Raw genomic sequence first — 24,603 nt, forward strand, 5'->3', positions numbered from 1 at the left:
TCTTTTTTTTTTATGAAAAGACTTTTTATAAAGGATTTTTGCTGTAAAACTACAAAAAAAACTGTTTAATTTTTAATTAATTTATATTTTAATAGTTTTTGAGCTCTGAAAATTTAATATAATATTCATCTTGTCTTGAAAAACACGTACCCAAATTCATCAAAATCGGGCAAAAACTGTAGATTTGTATAAGAAATATAAATGAATTTTCATCTTTATTTACAAATATAGACATGATTTAATGCTAAATCTGTTAAATCTAAATCTGACTAATCTAAATCTGTACAGCATGTTGTGGACATTGCATAAAATTTCACTCAATAGCTTTCCATTAAAGACAGGTATGCAAAATTACTTTTAAATAAAGATTTTGACAAATAATCTTTAAAAAAGTTTTGAAAAATATAGCTTACTCGAAGTATTTGAAGAAGTCTACCTTCAAAAGACTTGCCGAAAGGTATTAAAGACAAACATTCTGGATACTTGTCAATTAAGTCTTGAATATATTCGTGGATCTGAAAAAAAATAAGAATGTATTACCAATAAAATTTTTACAAAATATTTGGAAAATTTGGGAAGTTTTTTTTATGATAATTACTAATAATTTAAGATAATAATGTGGTATATAGAAAAGATTTCAAGTGGAAATGAGTGAGTACTTTATAAAAAACATAATACTTCTACCATCCAACTGCAGTTTTCTAATTTAATATATTTTCCAAAAATTAGTAAAAGGGGAAGGTCAAATTTAGATAAACTTGATTTGGACAGTAGACCATGAATCTATTATCTAAACCAAGATAAACTATAAACTAATAGACCATTAAACAACCATCTTACTATACATCAACGTTTGTATACGAAACGTTCGCTGAATTACTACTACTGTCAATTACTACTACTGTAGAATCATCTAAATAAATTTTTCACACTTGGTGGACAATAAGTTTGACACCACATCAGTACTATAATTAGGAATCTGAATGCTTACGTTCCAACCAAATAACCTAATTATTAAGCAAAGCAATAATCATCTAGTCTGTGATTAACAGCTTACAATTTTTCAAGTCAATGTCTGTTTACATTATTTTGAACCGCCTCTAATAAAAATTTGGCGAGATTCTGCCACCTTTAATCACACACGTTAATTAATTGGCCGCCTTTGGGGACCTGTTCGTATATTGTCTCTTATTTCTAATTAAATATGTAATGTATAATTTAATGCTCATGATTCTCCCAAGAAAATATTTTTTAAGTTTTATTTTGGGACATATCAAAACCTTGTTATTTTAATAACCTTATATCTATACAGCTCATCGTGTGCATGAACCATCTTAATAAAGCCAAGTCCCATGACATCACAGTGCTAATAAAAACATTTTCAGTATAAACTATTTTTTAACTTTCTCTGTATTATTGCTTCAATGTTTTGCTTGTCTGAACTACACAGATATTAAACAAAACTCTTCTTCATTGGCATACAACAAATGGAAGAAAATCATGTAATTAAGTATTTAATAGAAAAATGGAAAGAATTTGAGCTCCATTTCAACGGCGCAATCCATTGTTAAAAATTAACGCACAAACTATTTTTGTAACATTTTCAAAAAATTCTGGAGGAATTTTCTCGTTAATTGAATTGGAATGTTTTGAATTTTAAATGGCAAAAAAATCAGCTTTGTGCAATAATATTTTCGAGAGTTTTATATTATAATATATATATACGGTGATCGGTAAAATCCTTTTAAGCTCTTTAAATTCAAGGCGAAATAAAAAATTTAGGAGTTAAGTAAATAAAAGGCAATTAAATAAATGTACGTTATATAATAATAATAACGCAGGAAAAAGTTTCATGGAATTATCTGTAAAATTAGCAGAGATATTTGAAATTCAAATAATGAACATTCCGTGCCTTAAAGAAAGATTCATCTTAAAATTGAAAAATATATTTTCCGGTATCATTATACAATTTTTCCTAGTTTAGCAACAGTGAAATGTTTCTTTTTAAGCAACGGTGAAAGTAAACAAGAATAATTATAAAACAACTATGAAAAATGCATTTGGGGGAAGAATACGTGTTTTCAATTTTAGGACGAACCGTTTTTCAATGCACGGAAACTTTTATAATTTGAATGGCAAATATCTTCGCCAATTTTACAGATAATTTTGAAACTTTTTGCTATACCTTTATCATGATATAGTGTACATTGCTTTAATTGGAGATTTTCGGCCGTTTTTTATTTTTTTATTTTTTGAGTTATAATTTGTAATTTCCTTATTCCGCCGCTAGGAGCGCTGTAATCTGTTTCAACAAATTTAGCTTAGTCACTTTACTATAGTTGCTAAGCTTACTTTCCTAGCTATTCGAGGCGTTTGAATTTAAAAGGCTTAACAGGAGTTTACCGATCACTCTGTATGCATGTAAAAATTAATTTTGACGTCCATACCAAGATGTATTATCAAAACTATACACATCCGCATTTTGATTCTTATTGCAGATATTCATGCGCATGAATCTGGCACAGCACGCGTCAAATTGATACGCATGCGTTGCGTCATGCGTTTCCTCCTATTGTTTGACCAGTTTTTATGTTAATCGTAAGGCAAGTATTTAAAGCAACAAATAATATTTTAATGACAAAAGGTATATAAATTTCAAAATCGTTCTAAATCTGCGGAAACATGAAAATTCGATATTCAAAAGTAAATTGGGATAAATATTTCGTTAAGTAATTCGCAAATATTTTATGATGTCAGAGAGAAAAGATAATATTCAATTAATGATTTTTAACATCTTAAATGAGATGATCTTAAATAGAAGAACACACTATGTCCATTCAGACATATTCTATTGTACTTCATACTTTGTGTGTGTTTTTATATCTATTTGATGGTTTTCTAGTACCTATAGCAATTTATTTTTAAGGAAATGCTCACCGATTCCAATCTGCGAGTTATTTCACAGCCTATAAAATTTTGCCTTTTGCTAAAATATCGTTTTGAGACAAATGTATACAAAATTAAAATATGTTTTATACTTTTAAATTTGATTTAGAAATTCAAATTATTAATTAATATATTTTTAACTTAAAATAAATTATATTAATTAAACTTAAAAATGTATCGTCCAAATATCAATGTTCCGAATTAAGACATCACCATCTTACCTCTTCTATACTTGGATACACTTCGAAGAACCCTAGTTTCGCTCTCTCTTCAGGAGATACTTTATCTTCTTTAATTTTTCTAGAAGTGCAATCATAAAATGTTGTTAAAATTAATTTTGGATTTTGAAAAATTAAATTTGAATCTCGAATATTGTTTCTCATATAAATTCTGAAACTAATGACTACATAATAAGAAATAAAAAAAATTAATTCGAAATTTGGTAAAAATTCTAGAAGAAAATAGACCAGCAGGAATGTTCTCTTGTTGATTTTCTCATACCATATACTATTGTACAATATGGCCCTTTTGCATTTAACATCATAATATAGGGAGGATAATAGAGTACGTATTTTGGATGTTATTGTTGACTAATTGGCCCAAAATTTCATACAAACCTATAATTTTTATATCAGGGTAAAGTATCAAATTTCAATTAAGCACCATTTTTTATTCTTTTGGTATTTTTTTTCCCTTGAGTTATAGCGTTTACATACATACGGACTGACTGACTAATAAGCAGTCAACTCAGAAGAATTTTCTTTTTTACAAAATTATTTATCTTTGGCTACCAGCATATTTGCGGGGATATTAATTCCATTTAAGTCCTTTACACACACACACACACACACACACACACACACACACACACACACACACACACACACACACACACACACACACACACACACACACACACACACACACACACACACACACACACACACACACACACACACACACACACACACACACACACACACACACACACACACACACACACACACACACACACACACACACACACACACACACACACACACACACACACACACACACACACACACACACACACACACACACACACACACACACACACACACACACACACACACACACACACACACACACACACACACACACACACACACACACACACACACACACACACACACACACACACACACACACACACACACACACACACACACACACACACACACACACACACACACACACACACACACACACACACACACACACACACACACACACACACACACACACACACACACACACACACACACACACACACACACATATATATATATAAGCATTATTTTATGTGAAGCTGAATGCAGGTGCGACAAACAGTGAAGAGACTTTGTATTTTTAAGTTCGTTTTATTCTCTCTCGGGAAGGAGGCATGTTTTATTTACAAGTAGGCGCGGACAAGGCACGTCCACTCTCTGTGCGTCACAAAAGCAGAAGTCGGGAAGAAGAAAGAAAGAAATTATCCCTCGTCTTATATAACATGAGATATGGATAGGGAAAATATTTTTTTACAGTTCTAATATATTATTAAGATTCTGATAGGGATTTCTGACGCATGTCAATCACAAGTAAGGGAAACACAGGGATAAAAAGAATGTGCTTACTGGACATTTTTCTATCCCTTCACGGGGAGCGTGAGAATCTGTCGGCGTTTAGCCGATTCAGCAATTTTATAAAGCTTCTATTGAATTTATTAAGCAGAGACAGTGGAATCGGAACAGGAAATAAGAGAATATTTTAGAATGAAGTTACTATGGCTAAATTAAGATAAAATCTTGGAAATTAATTAAATTGAAATTAGAGTTTAAAATATCATATATATTTCCATGATTCCACTAAATTGTTAGACATTATAATCATGTTATTCTAAATGTATTATGTATATTCTCTTCAATATGTACATGAGCCTTGCTTATGGAGACCAGTTCCATGACATCATAGCCCTGTTAAAAACGAAAATGCGCATTTAAATTATCTTTTAAATTTCGTGATATTATAATTACATTTTGTTTACTCGTCCTGTAAGCCACACAAATGTTAAATAAAATTCTTCTTTAGCTTTCAACAGTGAAAGAAAATCTCGCGATTAAAAAACAATAGAGACGGTTTGAATTTCGAGGCAATTATGTAACCTATTGTTAAAAATTAAGTTTCAAAAAATTTTAATTGCCGAAATTCAGAAAAAAATTGCTGTTAAATTGGTGTCATTAAAAAAACAAATGTCTAAACTTTTAAATGGTGTAATATACTTTTAAGTGCAATAATATTTTCGGAAATTAGTGGAAAAACACAAACATTCAGGTTAATTTTCAATTAATTAATATTGCAATTAAAATTTCCAAAATAAATCACTCTGAGGAGCTCATTTCTACCCTCCAAGGTAAGCATATATGTGTCACACACACATTCATCTTTATTATTAGTAGAGATTTAAAGTCATATTTCTGACAGAGTTCCTCTTAGAGACTCTTCAGATATGTGTGTGAGATGTTTCAACGAAGTTAGTTATTGCATCACGGCAAATTATTTTTACTATGACTGCATAAAACTAATTTGGGATTTCCATGACAGGATCTACCTCCTACGGGAGAGGTTGTACCATAGCCGTCATTAGGACTCAACTTTAATTCCCGCCCGCCATACTGTTACGAAGAAAACCATTCCAAACGCTTCGGTAAATCGGGGGTCGGTTGTATGATTTCTTCAATTCTGAAAATCAATGTTAGTTTCTATAAATTTCCTATCAGAATTATTAATTCCCATTTTTTTAAAATTTACATGTTCTGATAACCCTTTTACTTCCAGGGGATGAAGAAATAGGATTTTAATTACTACGCTCAATTTGGCTGAAGAAGTTAATATAATCTTGCCATTGCGTAACGTTATAATAATGACGACCTTTAATGTTACATTTTTTGAACTTACTAGAAAAGTATTGCATATAAATTCTTGTGTTACAAATCTATAACGTTGTTTCCCAGCATGGTTAGTTCAATCACTGGAACGACCGTTTTACGATCAGCTCTGCTAGATGATTCTGCTCGGGGTTGGCGACAAATTTGAAGACCATTTGGAAACTTGGCGACGAATTTGGTGACAAAATAGATAATACTGGAATTTTCCAAAATTTTGACGATAGAGCCAATAGGAGCCGAGATATGCTTGATTGTTCCAGAATATTCTCTGTCTGCCTCCAGGAACTATAAAAGGCTGGCAGCCTCAAGCCGAAGGCAGTCGTGTACTCAATCGTGGAAAAAGTTAACACTAAATAGTTGGATTAATCCAGCGAAGAGCAATCTTTGTGTGGAGCTCAAGTGATTGCTGAATTGAGCTATGTGCCAAGTCATGGTGTTTATTGTAGAAGCAACATCGAATCGTGTGAGGAGTGGCCAATCTTGTAGTAGTATGTCAGCAGTCGGATACAGCCAAAGCGAGGAGACACTGGAGACTTACAACCGTAGAGAGTATCTACGAAGATTCCTTCCTCTTGCGGAATTTTGTCTGGCCGCTTTCTATGCTGTGGTTGTTATTACTACCGATTACTACTTGTGGGATACTGTTTGTTGTAACGTACTGCAGTGTGTTGCCTGAGTTCTTCTTGGCTGTATATTTGTTTCCTGGGTATTCCTTTTTTCGTGCTTAATAAAAATCGTAGTTTGTTATTAAGGCCTGCTGATTGTTTTCACACCTTAAATCCACTACAAACGAACCCAATGACTTTACGGACTTAGTGGATTTGAAGTTCCGTAACACTTGTAACAAAAAATTATGTATTTTATGTAGAAAAATTCCAAATATCACCGGTTGAACTTGAATGCTAACAATGAAGATGTTGCATTATGCATAAAAATATTATTTTGAAATTCACCCAGAATTGAAAACCCCGCAAAATGATCTCCCTGAAACTTTCTCGCCTACACTGATAAAGATTTTATCATCTTCCCCACATCCGCATAAATTTATGGACTCTAGAAAAAAACCATGGACGCCATTAGTGTTCAGATACTTATTTTCAAAGCCCCGCACATGAGAGTTGTGTATTTTGTAGTATAGTAAGTCATATCACCGACTCTCCGACCCACCGGAAAACACACGGATGAAAATACTGAATGACCGGACCGCCACAACAGCAACACTAGCGGGAACTGTGGTTGAGTTCTAAGGGCCATCATCGGCCACGGTACAACCCTTCCCTAAGGAAATACGTCCCGTCATCGATGGGAGGAGTCAGATTCCCACCTTTTTCAGTACCTCCATAGTGGCGAGATCCAACCATCATGCAGGAAGCATCTCATCCTCATTTCGAGGTGCCCCCCCCCGAGGGTCTTCGTAGTATGGTAAAGAAAATCGGTACTTTTAATATTAATTGCATGTGTCATGTCGGAAAATATTTTTGAAATATCAATCTTTGACATGAGTATAGCGTACAATATGGGCAATTATTTTTGGATCCCTGGCATATGGTTGATTAATCACTGGCTTATGATTGATACACAAGTACCAAAAAATCGAATATGTATTTTGAGTTTACATGCATACAAAAGAATAGATCGAAAGATGATCATATCTCTGCTAGATTTACTTCAAAATTTCTTACGAACTGAAACGTTTTTTTAATTATTATTATTATTATCGCGTTTACATGCATGCAAAAGTATAGACCAACATATAGTCAACCCTTTGACGGATTCTAAATTTGACATGGATCTGTATTTTAGAGGCTAAACCTATCCACCAATTTTTATCTAGCTAGCTATCTCCATGTTTTCTAATCGTCGTTTTCATTTTTATTCAGATAGCAAGTCAACAAAACTTCCTCCGAATGGATTTTGCTCAACATTTGATAGAAATGTACAAATTTGGTGTTATGTCCATATACAAAATTTCATTCTTCAAGGTCAAGGGTTTTGAGTTGTTTTGTTCACAGGTAGGCATAATTTCTAAAATAAGTTTTGGAAACTCAGGGAGACCTGAAACATGAAAATTCACCAAAATCTCGTGTCTGCATTTTTTTTTTTAAGATGATTATAGTACTTACTCTTTGCATACTTCGTACATGAGAAAATGAAAAAATAATAATTAAAAGATTTGGAAAAATGATGCACTTACTTTCCTATGTCATCAATGAGAATTTCATAAGGCATTCGAAGTAAGGCCAGCTGTCTAACTAGGAAATATTTAATATTTGGTTTTACCAGTACATCGGCCGAATGATTAACAGCAGTTGTACGAAGCCAAAACTCTAGTTCCTGAAAAACATATTCAAAATTTAAATCTCTTTAAAATATATAAAAAGGTTGATGAAATTCAAATGATTATCAAATACCTAATCTTTATAAACAAAAGCTTTTTGCAATATTTAGGATTTATCTTCTTTCATTCTTATTTGAAAATTTTCTTCAATTTGGCCTTTTTATATACATAATACAATTTTACAGATGAGTGGTTAAAAAGAAGGCAAATTTGAAATGAACTTCAATTTAATTTTCCACGGGAAAGACTGTTTTGTAAATGGGAACCAAAGACGAACACGTCTGTTCGTACCAGAACACGAGAGCGAAAAAGTGTGTGATATTTTTCCTTTAGTGTTTTTTCTATGTGGAGATTATTTTAGGAATTTTTTTTTGGCATCTATCGATTCAGGAAAGGGAATCTTGGGTATCTTTGAAAGAAATGCCGTAGGCGCTAGGGATGTTTGCATGTTCTTTCAGAGCGTGAGAATTTCTGACTCGGCAATTTTTAGAACCCGTGTAAGGAATAACTGAATTAAAAAAAAAAAAAAAGAACATGGATCAGGAAATAAAAGATTTTTTAGAATAAAGTAATATGGGCTAATTTAAGATAGGAAATAGAAAATTAATTAGAATGTAAATTAAACTAAGAGATATCATTTTATGTATTCCAGTTTATTGTTTGAAAAACTATACTAAAACTTTGTATTTTTAGAGATTACTGAATCTTGATTCAAAATACGGTAAACTACTATAACTACACAATTCTAAAGCATTCTGCAAGCCCTACTTTTTCTCAACTAACAGAAACTTTCAGAAATGTATAAAGTATTAGTAGATTGAATGTTTTCATCAACCTTTTATATAGAATCAATTTATTTTAACAGACAATTGTAGAATTTAATCATCCGGGATATTGGTATAATGGTACACAGCCTTTTCATTCGTGCAGGCATGCATGCAATATTTTTGTATCAGTTGTAGAAAATGGCTAACAAACCAGCGGGAGTGATTCCTCAAAACTTTCACACATAAGTTCTAAAAAAAGATGTTATCCCAGTGAACGTCTTGAATGACACTAATACAATAGTTTCGAAATATTAATTGTTGGCGGGGATTTAGTCTCCTTACTAAATTTATCTTGTGGTCCTTGGCGAGTGTTTTGGCGATTAATCCCTGACATGCGGTAAAAAATATCCAAAAATCGAATCTGAGTTTCAGACGCGTTCTTCCCAACCGATTGAAACACAAATTTGATCTAAAATTGCACCTAAAGTTGCAAAGTCACTGAAAGTACAGACCGACAGACGGTCAACTCATTGTTAGATTTAGTGCGAAATTCGGTGGTCGTCTAAATTAAATATGTTAAACCTGCGTACTAAATTTCATCCATCCAGCAGTAGTTATTTGTAGTTATCGTGCTAACATATTCAAGCAGCCGGACAGACAGACTTTCTCTGAACGATATTTACTCAAAATTTGATAGAAATCTCTAAATTTAAATTTTAAGCCTGTATACCAAATTTCATCTATCTTGCTTAAAGCATTTTTTTAGTTATTTTTGTCACAGACAGACAGACGAACATTTTCGAAAAAATGTGTGTTTCGAACCAAGGGAAGTCTAAAACGTGAAGATTCGTCAATCTATACTTTCTCTATATTCCGCATACGAGAAAGTATAAATAAAAGATGATATATTCTGATAACATTTCTTATTCACAAAAAGAAAATGTAATTGTAAATGCATACACGTAAAAGAAACTGCCTCTAACTTTATGTATAGTTTCACTTAATAATTAATTTCAATTAAGACTAAATAATTAATTCAATAAAAGACTAATAACTTTTGTTGCACGCGATTATAAATTTCAAATGCATATTAATTTTTGTTTGTTTTATGTGTTTTATTAGCTTCATTAATTGACCTTTCATCCCTAGTTAGCTAGAATTCTTTAATTTTGTAAAAAATTGAGTTCCCAATGCAAAATTTAAACAATTTCAGAATTAGTAACAAATAACGTAATTTGTATTGTATTGAATTTTGACTTGATACAAGAAATGGCATCTAAAAGGGTGTTTGAAAAATATTTATGATTATAATTCATAATGATTATATTAATGAATAGTGAGTATTATTAAAGAATATACATATTGGAAAAAAGAATTACTATAAAATATGCTTTTTTTATATACGAAAAATGATTTTTTTAATAAAAATTCTGAAAATGAAAAGAAAAATCTTAAAAATGGGCTGCTCTGCTTAAAAAGACGGAAAGAAAAGTTGTAATAAAAACATTTAATACAAAAATATTTATCAAAAATTTTTTTAAATGTTACAACATAATGAAGGTAAAATTCCTCTTTACTTAGGATAATTATACCAATTTTACTATTTTTATTTCTACTTGCAGATTTTTATAACATTTATTTGATATTAAATAGTACATTATAAAACGCTTTTGTATTTTAAAAATTTCATTAATAATAATTTATTTCTATACAATAGTAGGTTTAGAAGATGTTTTGTATTATCTACAAATCCCGTGTTAAGATTTTTAAAAAATCTATTCTTCATATTGTCACTAATATCAGAATGTCGCACGTCAAATTTTCCAAAATATTTCATTAATACAAAATCTTCTTTAAATAAATTTTATGTACCAAATTATTGATACGTATAATACGAAATTGTTGTGTATTATCATAAATGCCGTAAATTGTTATCAATTTCATTTTTTACTTCAAAATTTTGTATGTATTACTAAGTGTAGTTCTTGACATAGGACATAAAAGCGATCATAAACACTCCACATACGTAATTATAATATATTTGTTTTATGCAAATTACAGATCGTAATATTAGCAAAAAAAAGGAAAATATTCGTGATTTAATTTCCTATGTAATAAAAAATGTATCATAAAGCATAATAAAGTATACTTACATCAACATGTTTAGCATGAAGATCAGATAAGCTTTTTAATTGCGATTCTGTTGTAGGTGTAATACGTAACAGGGAATATCTAAGAACAAAACAGCACTACGAAATATATACATAAATTTCATCAAAACATACAACAAATATTAACTAAAAATAATGTTGTTAATGGTAAAACAAAGGTAAAATAAAGGTTAAGGTAAATGGTAAAACAAAGGTAAAACTTAGATCTAAAACGAATTTAAACTGTAATTTATTAAATATAGATGAATATTTATCAAAAAGTCTATTTGCTTTTCCTAACATGCTAGCTTTAGCAACTGTATCCAAATTGTTATAAAAAGCTGAAATATGACAAATAAATTATATAAAAAATGACAACTTACCCATCATAACATACTTGATTACATAAAAATATATTAAACCAGCTCATCAAAAAAGGAAATATGAAACAGGCTTGCAAGTACACAGACATTTTAAAAAGTTAAAGTATGATTATAAACGAATTCTTTTTTTCAGGTAAAATTCGTTGAAAGTATCTTTCAAACAATAAGCGAACTTTTTCATTTCCAAATCCTCAATGCTCTAGCCAGCTCAGTTTTAACTATGTAAGCATTTGCACATTTTAGAGCTATGTTAGCAAATTTCATTTTAGTCTAGCAAAACAGGTGATGAATAGGTATTATTTTAGAAACCATCCTCAGTACAATGCTTGATTATTGAAAACTTGATTTTTTTTTTTTTTTTGCGAGCGCATTAGAAACTAATAATTCACATATTTATGTTTGAAAAATATTAAAAAAGGTATTGAAATAATGATTATTACTTTCGTATGTGAAATATAAAAACTATTGTAATAGTCAAGAAATTCGATCTCGATGTTTTGATCAGTTTTCATTTTTTATATCTCTCTGACTTAAAAAAATTAACGGAGGCTGGAGCTTGTCCAAAATATCGTAGTATAATAATGCTTTAAACTATATTCGCCTATTTTTATAAAACTTATCCTTAATTATATATCCAAAAGAGAAATATAAATTATAAAATACAAGATGCTATTTAATATAAAAAAAATACAAATGAATCGGTCCTGAAAACTTTATCAAGGATCACCTGCCGATAGAGATTCAAACTGAGATCGCCTTTAATAGGGATTCGAACATTCAGGTAGGTATTAATTTTTTATCTTTTATTTCCATCAAGATTGTAATAATCAAGAATTTCGATCTCGATATTTTGATCAGTCTTTATTTATTTATTTTTTATTTATCTTTCTAATTAAAAAAATTTATCGTGGATTGGAAATTGTCCAAAACATCATAGTATGATATTGCTTTAAATTTGTTTCGCCTATTTTTATTTTATTTATAAAATTTTCTTTTAATGATATATCCAAAAGGGAAATATCAATTATAAAAGACAGGGGACGATTTAACATAAAAAGAAATGCAAATGAATCTGCCCTGAAGATTTAATCAAGGATCACATGTCGATAGAGATTCAAACTGCGATCGCCCTTAATAGATAATCAAAAATTCAGGTAGGTATTAGTTTTTCATCTTGATTTCCATTGGTTAGGCGTAAACTGTATCGTTTCCTCTTGCCATCTGTGCAAATCATAGGTGTGGGCTGGCTTGTGTTCTAATTTTAACTTATTGTTCGGATTTACACATTTGCATTATTGTATTTGAATTTCTTGTTTTTAATATTTTACTGAATCTATATTTTGTATATTTTAATTCTTTTTTTTTTTTTCGTAACCTCTCAATCTCAGGTGATTTTCGGATCATGAGAGATCTATTTTTGGACGAAATGCAACCGTTTTACAAAAGGAAAAAAAAATCCCTACTTTTGAATTCTTAACCTTTGATGAAGTCCTCAGATTCAAAAGGCAAAATTCAGTTTTTTATCCGAACTGGTCTTTCATAATTGACAAGATACCAAGATTTTGGATAGTTTCATTAGTGATTTTAGATGCAAAGGATTTTGCGTGCTCCAAAAGTACACTTGTTTTAATCCATCAATGTTTCATATTATTTCTTCGCTTTCAATTTGTTTTAAATATAATTTTAATTATAAAGAAGAGAAACCCGTGCACACAAAATTTTATTTAATATCATCGTAATACGGGGGAGTATTATTCTGATAATTCAAATAATAAAAAAAGTTTTATTGTAGAACACACTTAAAATATTTTTAAAAATTAAATTAGGGAAATAGTTGAGGGGAAATAAAATTGGTATCATTGAAATCATCAAAATCATTTTTGTATCAAAATTTTATTATTTTTTAATTCTAATGTGGTGAATAAATGATTTCTGTGAAATGTGCTGCTCCGATGTTAATGAAATAAAAGGTTAAAATAATTTTAATGAATTTTTGATTGAAAATATAATTAAAATCTTGAAAAATTCCTTATTAGAAATCCTTTCTATTTAAAAAGCAATTGTTTAAAAGCTTTGGTTGCTGTAGGTTCACGAGAGCTTCAGGTAGCATTGTCGAATGTTTTCAATGTTTTTCCTTTATTATGAATGTCGTTTAATGTAATTAACAGATGGTAAGCTAACCTCTGTACAACAGGTGATATAAACATAATCATGTTAAAAAAAATCTCTTTATCATTTTGTATGCTGAAATTTGAATCTCTTTTTGTTCAAGATAGGCTGCTCTTCCTCTGTACTCCGGAGCATTTCTATTACCATCAAAATATATCCACTAGAGGTCGCCTTACACATGTAGCATTAAGGTGGGTTCACACGAAGCCAACTATTGCGCGCAATAGAAGGTCACGCGTACTTCAGGAAAATCACGTGACTGCAACGGGACAATGGCAAATGGTTGTCCCGTCGGGACAACTATTAGCCATTGTCCCATCGACGTTGTCTCAACTGTTCACACGGGGACAATACAGGGACAAAAGCAGAGAGACAACAACTGCGCGCAACTGTTAGCCTCGTGTGAACCCACCTTTAAGTGCGAGATATGAACCTGGAAGAAACTGCAGAAACAATTCGAATTCTTGAACACAAAAGATTTACTTTCTTTTTTCCCCTCAATGTTCTATATGCAGTAATGTTCAAGTAACGTGTAAGCGTGCAAAATGTTAATGCACGTTTTAAATTCAATATAATCTTTTAATCCAGAACGTGCTTAGCATTATTTGATGAAATTCATTCATAAATGGATTTTTTTTTTGAAGCTAACTAATAGTAAAACAAAAGTCCTGTTCCCCAGAAGTCAGAAAAGGTAGGTCAGTCTTGATATTATATTTCTTGAAAAATATGCCTACAAATTCTGATAAAATAAGAAACGAAATTCTTAACGATTTTTGTCACACACACACATTCACTTTTTCAACATCATCCTTGTGTAAAGATGTTTACTTGGCTTTTTTATTGTAATAATTATTCCTTGTCGTAGGGTTGGCGATAGTTATCCATACCATTTCTTCAAACGAGTAAGTCTTAAATCGATGCTTGCTTGGTTTTTTTACAAGAGTATCAGAGTGAATATTGCTTTCCATATTTAGCTGCGAATGCAACTCTGTGTCACACACATTCACTTTATTCAATGCCTTCCTTGGGTAAATATCTGTACTTGGAATTTTTAACGCAATATTTATTCCTTTTTGTACAGTTAATGATTTTGTACAGTTAGGTCCATATCATCTTTTCAAACGAATAGGTTTTAAATTTATGTTTGCCTGGTCTTTTTACAGTAACATCAGAGTGAATATTGGTCTTCATACTTAGCAGTGAATGCTACTCTGAAGCTAAGTTCGATTCTATTGAAAAATGAGTTAAAATTAATTACATTTGATAGCTAGAGTCTTTCTGGAAAAAACGAGTTGCTGAAATTAAAAGCTCTTCTCCAGTGAACAATGGAGTCAAAATTACGGTTTAAAGCTGATTCAGGAAGAACTTTTTTTCCAAGATTACTTAAAACTGCAGTGAGTTTATTGTGAAAGCAGTCTCACCTACATTTGTATTTGTAAGACATTCCGTATCAAAATGTAACGAAAAATAAACGAATCAACTGCTAATCATAGAAAAATTAAATAATCACAGAATGAATGAAGAAATCATTTCCCAGGATTTTTTTAAAAATTTGAATGAAGAGTAAGTCTCTCTACGAAGCAGAATAATTTTACTATTAATTTTTCCAGAAAAAAAATCTGTAGGGACTCAGTTTTCTGCTTCAGTTTTCCTGGAAATTGAAATAAAATAACGTTAAATAAAAATAAAATTACGTTAGGTTGTAGATGGTTTACATTAAGTCCTTCAAATTTTTTCTTTTACCCCACGGAGAAGGACATGTCTGTCTTATAGAAACTTCCCAAAATTTTTTTTGATAGAAAAAGTCATTCGGGTTTCTACTTCAGTTTATTTCAGTAAATAAAAACACAGAAAAATAACAATTGCCATTAAAAATCAATTTTTATTATTACTTGTTCATAACATAACAGAATTTTTATATGAAATACGAGTCGTAATACAACTTTTCAGCCAAATCGAATCCAATAGCTTTGACGCCTTCCCACGTCTCCTTCGCTGTAGGCAAAATGAAACGTGTAGGCAGAAGAAAGCCGAATCTACCTTTGTCCCTCAATTCGAGAACGTATGCATATTTGGGACACATCACGTCAAAGACCCAATCTCTGGTACTTCCTGTAATGGTATCTGCAAGTAACAAAAATTAGTGAAAAAGTAAAATATTCAAAATGTTGTATTTAATATTAGGAAGCCTCGCCACTATGATTCAAATTAAGCTTTGGAAAATAACTCTTTTCATTAGCAATTCTAATTGTCACAATTTACTTACTCTGAAAAAGGAATTGCATAAAACAAACATTTTATCGTTTTTGAGTTATTTTTATCACAGGTAGACAGATGGACATTTTCCAAAAATGTGTTTCTCGAACTCAGGGAGGTTTAAAACGTGGAGATCCGTCAAAATCTTGAATTCGAATTTTTTGACGATTACTATACTTTCTCTACACAACGTGTACGAGAAAGTATATATAACGTCCTGGCATAGAAATTTTATTATTCTAGGAACGCTCAGATAACGAACACGATAGCTAGTTCGACCGAATTAATACTTAATTCAATATTGTTTAAAGGTAACTTTTATTGATGTATATTGCATTTGTGTTCAGTGGAGGTGCTTATTGAATTCCAAAATCGGTGCATTTTTAGATGTTTATTAACGATAATAGGTGTATATAAATATTGTTGTTTCTAATGGCACTTGCCATGAACAAGTTCGCTGACGAAGTCAACGATTTTAAGCCGAGGGTGCGTCTCTTGTTTTTAGTAGCGCCAATTAGGGCCAGGAGTACGTCTTAGATACTCACGCATCACATTCGCTTGCACAACCCCTTTTTACAAGGGGCCACGTTCACAATCTCACAGATAGAACAGATGAAAAACAACCATGCCCGAACCGGGACTCAAACCCAGAAAGCCCAGATCACGGGGAAGATGTGCTACCCCTATGCCAGGATGGCGGCGTATATAAATACTAACTAAACTATTTACAAAGCTTAAAGTTCATGGCACTCTTTCCAAATTCCATCCGTTGGGTTCCATGCCTGCCACTCCCCGTTCTCGGGAGTGGCTATTGACAAACACTATGTAAACAAGAGGTGGAAGCGTCATCTGTGCACAATCCGCAACAATGTAAAACGAGTTTTTGTACGATAAAAGACTTCGAAGTTATTTAATAGAAATTTTAAAGTTTACTTGGAAATTGACTATATTTTTTTTAAATTTTAAAAACTCATTCTTAGTAAACGCCTATTAATCGAAAAGTAGCTGCAGGCCAAATTTTGTAACGTTAGAACCAACGTCCTACACTGTTAAATGTTTTGAACGACTTTTGTATCATTGAACTAACAGAAAGCATTATCACTTTAAAAAATTCCGGATAGTAAAAAATTTACTCACATGTGGTCATTTCAGTCGATCCAGTTGTGAATTTTGTCCCATTCACCGATTCCATAGCTCGAATCGCTACTTCAGCCAGACGTCTCTATGAAGTATTAACAAATATTCAAAATTAAAAGAAATGACTCAATTCGGTGATTTTTATAAAAATAAGGGAATAAATTATGATACTGAATAAGAACACAATTTTTTAGTGCCAAATACATAATTACACACGCCTATGAGAAACTTTCATAGAGGATGGCATAAAAATCAATTTTGACTATTAGTTCCCTTGTTCATATAGCTGATATTCTTGCCAAAATTGGCTCATTTTCATGAGTATTCAGGTTCACTGAAAATCTAGAAATTCATGAAAGAAAATGAAGGTGAATCGTTGATAGATTATTAGCTGGAACCGCAAGATATTATTAAATTACAAGCTATTATAATGCACTGAAATATCAAGTGTCATCTGTAAATTGTGGAAATAGTAGAGTGGATATAGAATGGAATAGTAGAACATCAAAAGCACCCGTCTTGAAGATTAGCTCTCTAGTTCTTATCGCTGCCGTAATTGACTCATTTTCATGAACATTCAGGCTCACTGAATATATATATATATATATATATATATATATATAAGCTTATTTTGGTTGAAGCAGAATGCAGGTTCGATGACATTGAAGAAACAATTTACATTTTTAAATTAATTTTAATATCCATTCCGGTAAAGCATAATTATTTACTAGCAGAGATGCGGACAAGGCACGTCCGCCACATTGCGACACAAAAGCAGAAGTACAGAAGGGAAGGGACGAAACAAATGGTTACATGTCTTATATAACATGGGATTTCCGGCCACGTGTCGATTGAATACTCGTGTTGACCTTGGCATCTTGGCAAGGACAACTGATGGCGCAGTAATTTTTACCTAGCTTCAGTTGAACTATTAAAATGGAATGAGATCAGGAAATAAGAAAATGAAATTACTTTGGGCTAAATTAAGATAAAGCTTTGAAATTAATTTGGTTTAAATTAAGAGTTTAAAATATCATTACAAATATAGATATATATATATTCGTCAAAACCTCGAGTTCGAATTTTTTAAAGATTACTATACTTTCTCTATACTATATATACAATAAAGTAAAAATGTTAATTTTGAGATTTCAGACATTTTTTATTGTAGTTAATTACTGTTGGTTAAAATTCGTATTCTGGCAAGATGGGATTCGTTTTTAGCACCTCTCCTCCAAATGTAAACTAATTTTCCCCCAGCATTTCAGAGATCTAGATATGAAATTTTAATTTTCCTTGACATGAACATCGAAATTTAATACACGTCCGAATACATAAAAAATAATAAATGAAAAGAAAGAAGTACCATTTTTATAAATTAAAAAATTTATAATTGCAGTTAGTATATTATTAATTAAAATTCGTGCTCTAGCAAATTAGAAGTGGGTTTTTTAAAGTGAAACTAACACAAGTGTTCTCCCCAAAATTTCTCATACTGTCTAATAAAGGCGTTATAACAGAGAACACCTTTCACAGCATTAGATTGCAGTAGTTACGAAATATCAACATTTGGCATGAATTCAGAATTTTTAATCCATCTGTCATGTCATCTTTGGCAAGTTATTTGACGTTTCAGCCCTGGCATGCGGTTATTAATATTCGAAAATCGAATCAGTATTTTAGGTGTGTTTTTCCCAATCGATTGAAACAAGAATTTTTTAAAAAGTTATACTTGTAGTCACAAAATCACATAAGAAATTATATATATATATATATATATATATATATATATATATATATATATATATATATATATATATATATATATATATATATATATATATATATATATAATGATATTTTAATTCTAATTAATTTCCGAGATTTTATCTTAATTTAGCACATAGTAACTTCATTTAAAAAATATTCTCTTATTTCGTGATCCAATTCCACTTTCTCTACTTAATTAATTCAAGAGTAACTTTGTAAAATTCCTAAATCGGCTAAAAACCTCACATTCCCACGCTCCGAGAGAAGGGCTAGAAAAATGTCCAATTAGCACATTCTTTTTAAAAGATCCCTGTGTTTCCCTTACTTCGTCGACGCGTGTAGCGAAAATCTCTATCGAAATCTCATTATATATTAGCACTATGAAGAAATATTTTCCCTATTAATTTCTCAGGTTATATAAGACCAGGGATAAAATATCCAAAGCTTTTTGCTCATTCCTCTCTGCGTCGTTCTGTGTTATGTGCGTGCTCATCGCTTGTACATATGCCTGCTTCTCCAAAATGAAATAAAACGGCGTCACGAAATCGAAAATCTTTTCACTATCTTCAAAACTGCATCCTGCTTCACATAAAATAATGCTTAATATATATATATATATATATATATATATATATATATATATATATATATATATATATATATATATATATATATAATAATTATAAATAAAGTAAGTATTAAATTATTAAATATAATATCAATATTGTTATGATTTTACCCAAATCAAATATTAGTATAGTAATGATTTTAAATAAAGTATTTTAGTTGTAAATAAAAACACAAATTCAAAACTTCAGGTAAAAAACTTGGATATCAAAATAATACTTGCAAAATTGAAATATTTCATATTAAACACTTGGAACTGAAAACATAAATATAAGATTCAAAAATATGTATTGAAAAACTTAGATATGAAAATAATACTTGTAAAATTGAATGGTTTCTTATAAAACTTTTGGAAATGTAAAGAAATGTAAGTTTCATGTATTTCAAATAAATCATTTGGAAATGATAATAATTGCAAAATTTTAAAATATCAAATGAAAAACTTGGAACTAAAAATAATTGTAAAACTGAATGTTTTCATATAACTTTTGGAAATGGAAATCAATGCAAGATTCAAAGATTTCATACAAAAAACGTGTAAATGAATGTAACAAACACAAGATTCAAGACACTCTCATGAAAAAATATTTAAGAAATAATAATAATAAAAAATATTTGGTAATTGAAAAAAAATATTTGTATTTGGAAACAAGTATTTTGACACAGTGATAATAGAGGGGGGCTTAATAACTGTTAGAGGTGTAAACATTTCCCCTGACGTATTTACTACATTATTCTAATTATCACGTGCCATTATGTAGTATATAAAATTCTTGCTCTGTTACTTTTTTTCATTCACAAGGTCTGTATGCATATTAAAACATAAAAGCATTCTGACACTATAAATACCAGAGTATAGTTTAATTACAATCAGAGGTGTAATAACTTTCCTTTGAAGTACTCCCTAAATTTCTCTGATATCACTTGTCATTATTTTTATTTATTCTTTAATTTAAAAACCTTGGAGTTAGACGAATTTAATTAAATTAAATTATTTGGGGAAATAATTTTTGATTTTAATAGCATGTACATAAATTTCAAATTCAACAAATTAAAATATTATGAATAAATTTTAAGTAATAGATATGAAAAAAATTAAAACCATCATAATATTTTAAATAAAAATATGAAAATATCATTTGCAATTGCATTGTAATTGGAAAATTCAATTTAAAATAAAATCAAAAGTACAAAATATAAATCTTGACTTTCACTCGTTGAGTCAGTTCATGGATGCTTTTTTTTAAAAAAAACACTGATCACTTTTTTAATTAATCACAAAAGGCAATTTTGTGCACTGGACTGCCACTGTAGACTACTGGAGAGTAAACGGAAGGTGATCAGTGTATTTTGGTGATAATGTAAAACACAAATGATATTTTGAAAATCTGGTTGATTCAATTTGGCACAAAATAATAGCAGCAACTTCTTTATGTTGTCAAGGAGCCTCAACTTCTTGAAGATATAAGAAGCAGGCACATGAAGATATGGAGCACAAAGGGTATACATTGAACAGCAGCACTGGAATGTTGGATGAGACCACAGCTTAATGAAGGCATAGAGTAGAGCATATCAACGGAGTCGAAGAATTTCAACGTCGTAGAACAACGTGGCCGAACGGCGTAGCGAAGCTATGCCACTGGAAAATGTAGACGGCTGGCAGTGAAGAAAAGCATCGGCGAAGAGCTATTGCGTCATTCATTTTACTTGCTTTACCGCGGATTTAATTTTAATTAATTTGACATTTTTGCACAGGAAACTATCCTTGTCGACTAAATAATATGGAAGCATTATTTTATGTGAAGCAGAATGCAAATCGAACAAGCAGTGAAGACACTTTGCATTTTTAAATTAAATTGCATTTTTAAATTCGAAAAAATTCGGAAAATATTTTTTCACAGTGCTAATATATTATTAAGATTCTTATAGGGATTTCTGACGCATGCCAATCACATGTAAGGGAAGCACAGATATCTAACACGACAGACAGTCAACCCCTCATTGGATTTGGCTCAAAATTTGATAGGAGTCTATACTATTGAATTTAAATGTGTGTGTAAATATGATTCATATAGTTTTCTTCGTTTTGCAACTGTTATGTTAACTTATATTTGAACAGCTGGACAGACAGCCAGCTTTCTCTGAGCGTAGTTTGCTCAAAATTTGATAGAAATCTACAAATTTAGTATAAAGATCGTACACCAAGGCATTTAACAGAGGCAATAACACCAAGGAAAGAAACAGTTTATCAAAGGCATGTAAATACCGCTCCAACTATAAAGTTGGTTGTTATGTCAGCGATTTGTGAATATTTTGGGAATAATTATTTACCTGTTCATAGAAATTTGAGGGTAATTCGGTCGTATATCCGTATGGATACGATAACTTTTGAGAGTAACTATGAACGTCAAGAAATAGTATTAAACGTCCTTTTAAATTATCCAACATAAAATCGCTAATGGATCTCGTTTCCGGCTCCGAAAAAGCTGTGGGTCCTGCGTAGAAGTCAGAACAAGGTCTTAAACTTGCGCCTGAAGCGTCTGAAATAAAATGAAACTTAATGAGATGTTAAAGAAATCAATATTTCTTGAGTATATAAGCGAATTAGATGTCACATCCTCTTCGGGATATTTATTATTATTTCAATACCTATTATAATACAAAAAGCACATGCGATATTGAAGCACTTCCAAGTAACTTTTGTATTTTAAATTATTTAATATTTATATTTAATTACGGATTAAAAAATTAAAAAGGCAGCAATTTGACAAAACAGCCAGGCACGTCATTGTAAGTAAAAGAGTTAAAAGATTTACTATGAAATGATTATCTCAGTTATATTAATATTATGTAGCAATTTTAACATTGGTAATAATTTAACAATTATACATAACAATCAGACATATTAAATTTAAACAATCCTTACAACATTTATGATTAATTTCATGATATTATCAAATGTAGTAAAATTACAACCGAATTGAAAGTTTATAATAAAAAGATCGGCAATTAGCAACAAAAGGCTCCGCTGAAGTCGGCACTTGAATTAATTATTTATAGAATGATTCATCGAAATTGCTGACCCATGCTCATACTCACATTTTCGGCTAGATACGCAACAGCACTGATTTAGTCAGCAAATTCTTTTATTATGCGCATCAATCAGCGCATTTTCTATCCACGGAGAGAAAGAAGTAAAATGAAGTTTTGCGTGATTATTCAAATTACTGAGTAGGCGAATTTAAATATCAACTTATGGCACATTTAGCTTTACATTGGCTTTTGTTTTGTTATTAATTCATAATATATTACACAATTTCTTCTCACAAGGGGATGGGAAAGTACAAATATATTTTCAAACAGATGACAATTTGTATTCATTCTCCGTAATATATTAAATAATGATATTTATTTTTTTAAGCAAAAATAACCAATGTATTCATAATATATTGTAGGCTGACAATGTATTCATAATATATAATATATACAGCCCTGTATTCATATTATATTGAAGAAAATTGAATCTGCATTTTGAGTACTGTTTTACTTATTTTTTTTTCTCGATTGATTGAAGTTAAAATTTAGTACATAATTACAGTTTGGTAGAAAGAATACATACCAAATATCCTTTATTTAATTCTTTGCATCGTTTTTGAGTTGTCACTTTTACATACGTGCGAAAGTACAAATTGACAGACGGTTAACTTCTTGTTAGATTTAGTTCAAAATTGGTTAATGATCTGCTGTTTAGATGTTAAATCTATGTACCAAATTTTATTGATGTAGTATTTTTTTTTTTAGTTACCGCATTTACTTGCATTCAGTCAGACAGACAGACAGATGCCCTCTAAATAGATTTTCTTCCTTTCTGGAAATTTAAAATTTGATGTTAAGATTAAATTTCGAATTTTATTTGCCTACCTCAAAGCGATTTTGTGTACTCTTATTCACAGATAAATAGACAGTTATAAATCCAAAAATTTATTTCACTTATTTGTGAACTAATGAATCTGAAAATGTATCAAAATCTAACGGGAGAGAATTTTTTTGACAGTTATTTACTCTTTATTCACTTCTTAAATGAAAAAGGAATAAAAAATGACACTTTTAAAATTTATGAATGCCTTAAAACAATATTATTTTTTTCAAAATACCCATCCGTGTTAACTAAATGAATTCAAGAATTATTTATAAGCCAATGCATATTATCCCTATTTTACCTATTTCACATAAATTCATTCATTTCATTCACCAACTTTATTTATTTATTTTTTCCAAACAGTCGGCATTTTATTTAAACGACCAGGATACATTTTCTAACTGCACTGTAAAGTGAAGCGGTTTTCAGAAATGTAAATATTCGCTGAATGCTTCGCTATCATTAAATTACCCTTTCGGTTGCTCAGACTATGCAGCTTCTTTATCTAATCCCACTATTTTTATATCTGTATAATTTTATACAGATATAATAACAATAGGATGTAATAATATTTTTTAAAAATTGATATAATGTATTGAATTTTCTCTACTAATAATACAGATCTGTATATGCGCCCATGTGTTGACGTTCTATACGCCCGACTATTTGACCTAGAGCTTTTAAATCTAGCACATTTGTAATTGGAGGCTGAAAATATGCACATCAGAGTGAATTTTTTAAAAAAAAATTAATTCGAATTTCAATTAATAAAAAATTTAGTGAAATTACAGTCTTTTACCAAATAGATTCCGAAAATATTACAACACAAAATTGATTTTTTTTAAAATTTAAAATTCTTAAATTGATCATTTCAACGACACCAACTTTTTTACTGCATTACTTTGTTTTTTTTTCAATTTTTATTCAGTTTTCAAGAATACTTTAAGCATATTCTTTAATAATATATTTTATTGTTTAAGTGAAACTCAAATCGCTTTCATTGCTGCTATTAATGTTTTACTCTAGCCTTTTCCATTGTTGATGATTACATATTGTCACAAACTGTTCCCATCTTGGACTTTGGAATCAGACAGCAGCGCCACTTTATTCCAGTCAGTTGATACCGAGGCCTTCTACTAAAAACACCAACACATGGTCTTTGGGTTAGATTG

At 30.5% G+C, this 24,603-nt stretch overlaps 1 protein-coding gene across 1 annotated transcript in view; it reads right to left on the minus strand.

Annotated features, from left to right (window-relative positions):
* LOC129971836 (uncharacterized) overlaps positions 1-24,603 on the minus strand; it is an 82,452-nt gene that overhangs the window by 24,987 nt on the left and 32,862 nt on the right. The window contains exons 9-16 of the mRNA XM_056085811.1: positions 21,844-22,052; positions 17,116-17,200; positions 15,651-15,846; positions 11,554-11,649; positions 11,174-11,252; positions 8,110-8,249; positions 3,168-3,246; positions 414-515 (exon numbers count right to left, since the gene is read on the minus strand). Of these exons, the coding sequence (XP_055941786.1) occupies positions 414-515; positions 3,168-3,246; positions 8,110-8,249; positions 11,174-11,252; positions 11,554-11,649; positions 15,651-15,846; positions 17,116-17,200; positions 21,844-22,052 (986 nt within the window). The remainder of the gene's footprint in view (positions 1-413; positions 516-3,167; positions 3,247-8,109; positions 8,250-11,173; positions 11,253-11,553; positions 11,650-15,650; positions 15,847-17,115; positions 17,201-21,843; positions 22,053-24,603) is intronic.

The sequence above is a fragment of the Argiope bruennichi genome, chromosome 6 (genome assembly GCF_947563725.1).
Source record: "Argiope bruennichi chromosome 6, qqArgBrue1.1, whole genome shotgun sequence".
Lineage (NCBI taxonomy): Eukaryota > Metazoa > Arthropoda > Arachnida > Araneae > Araneidae > Argiope > Argiope bruennichi.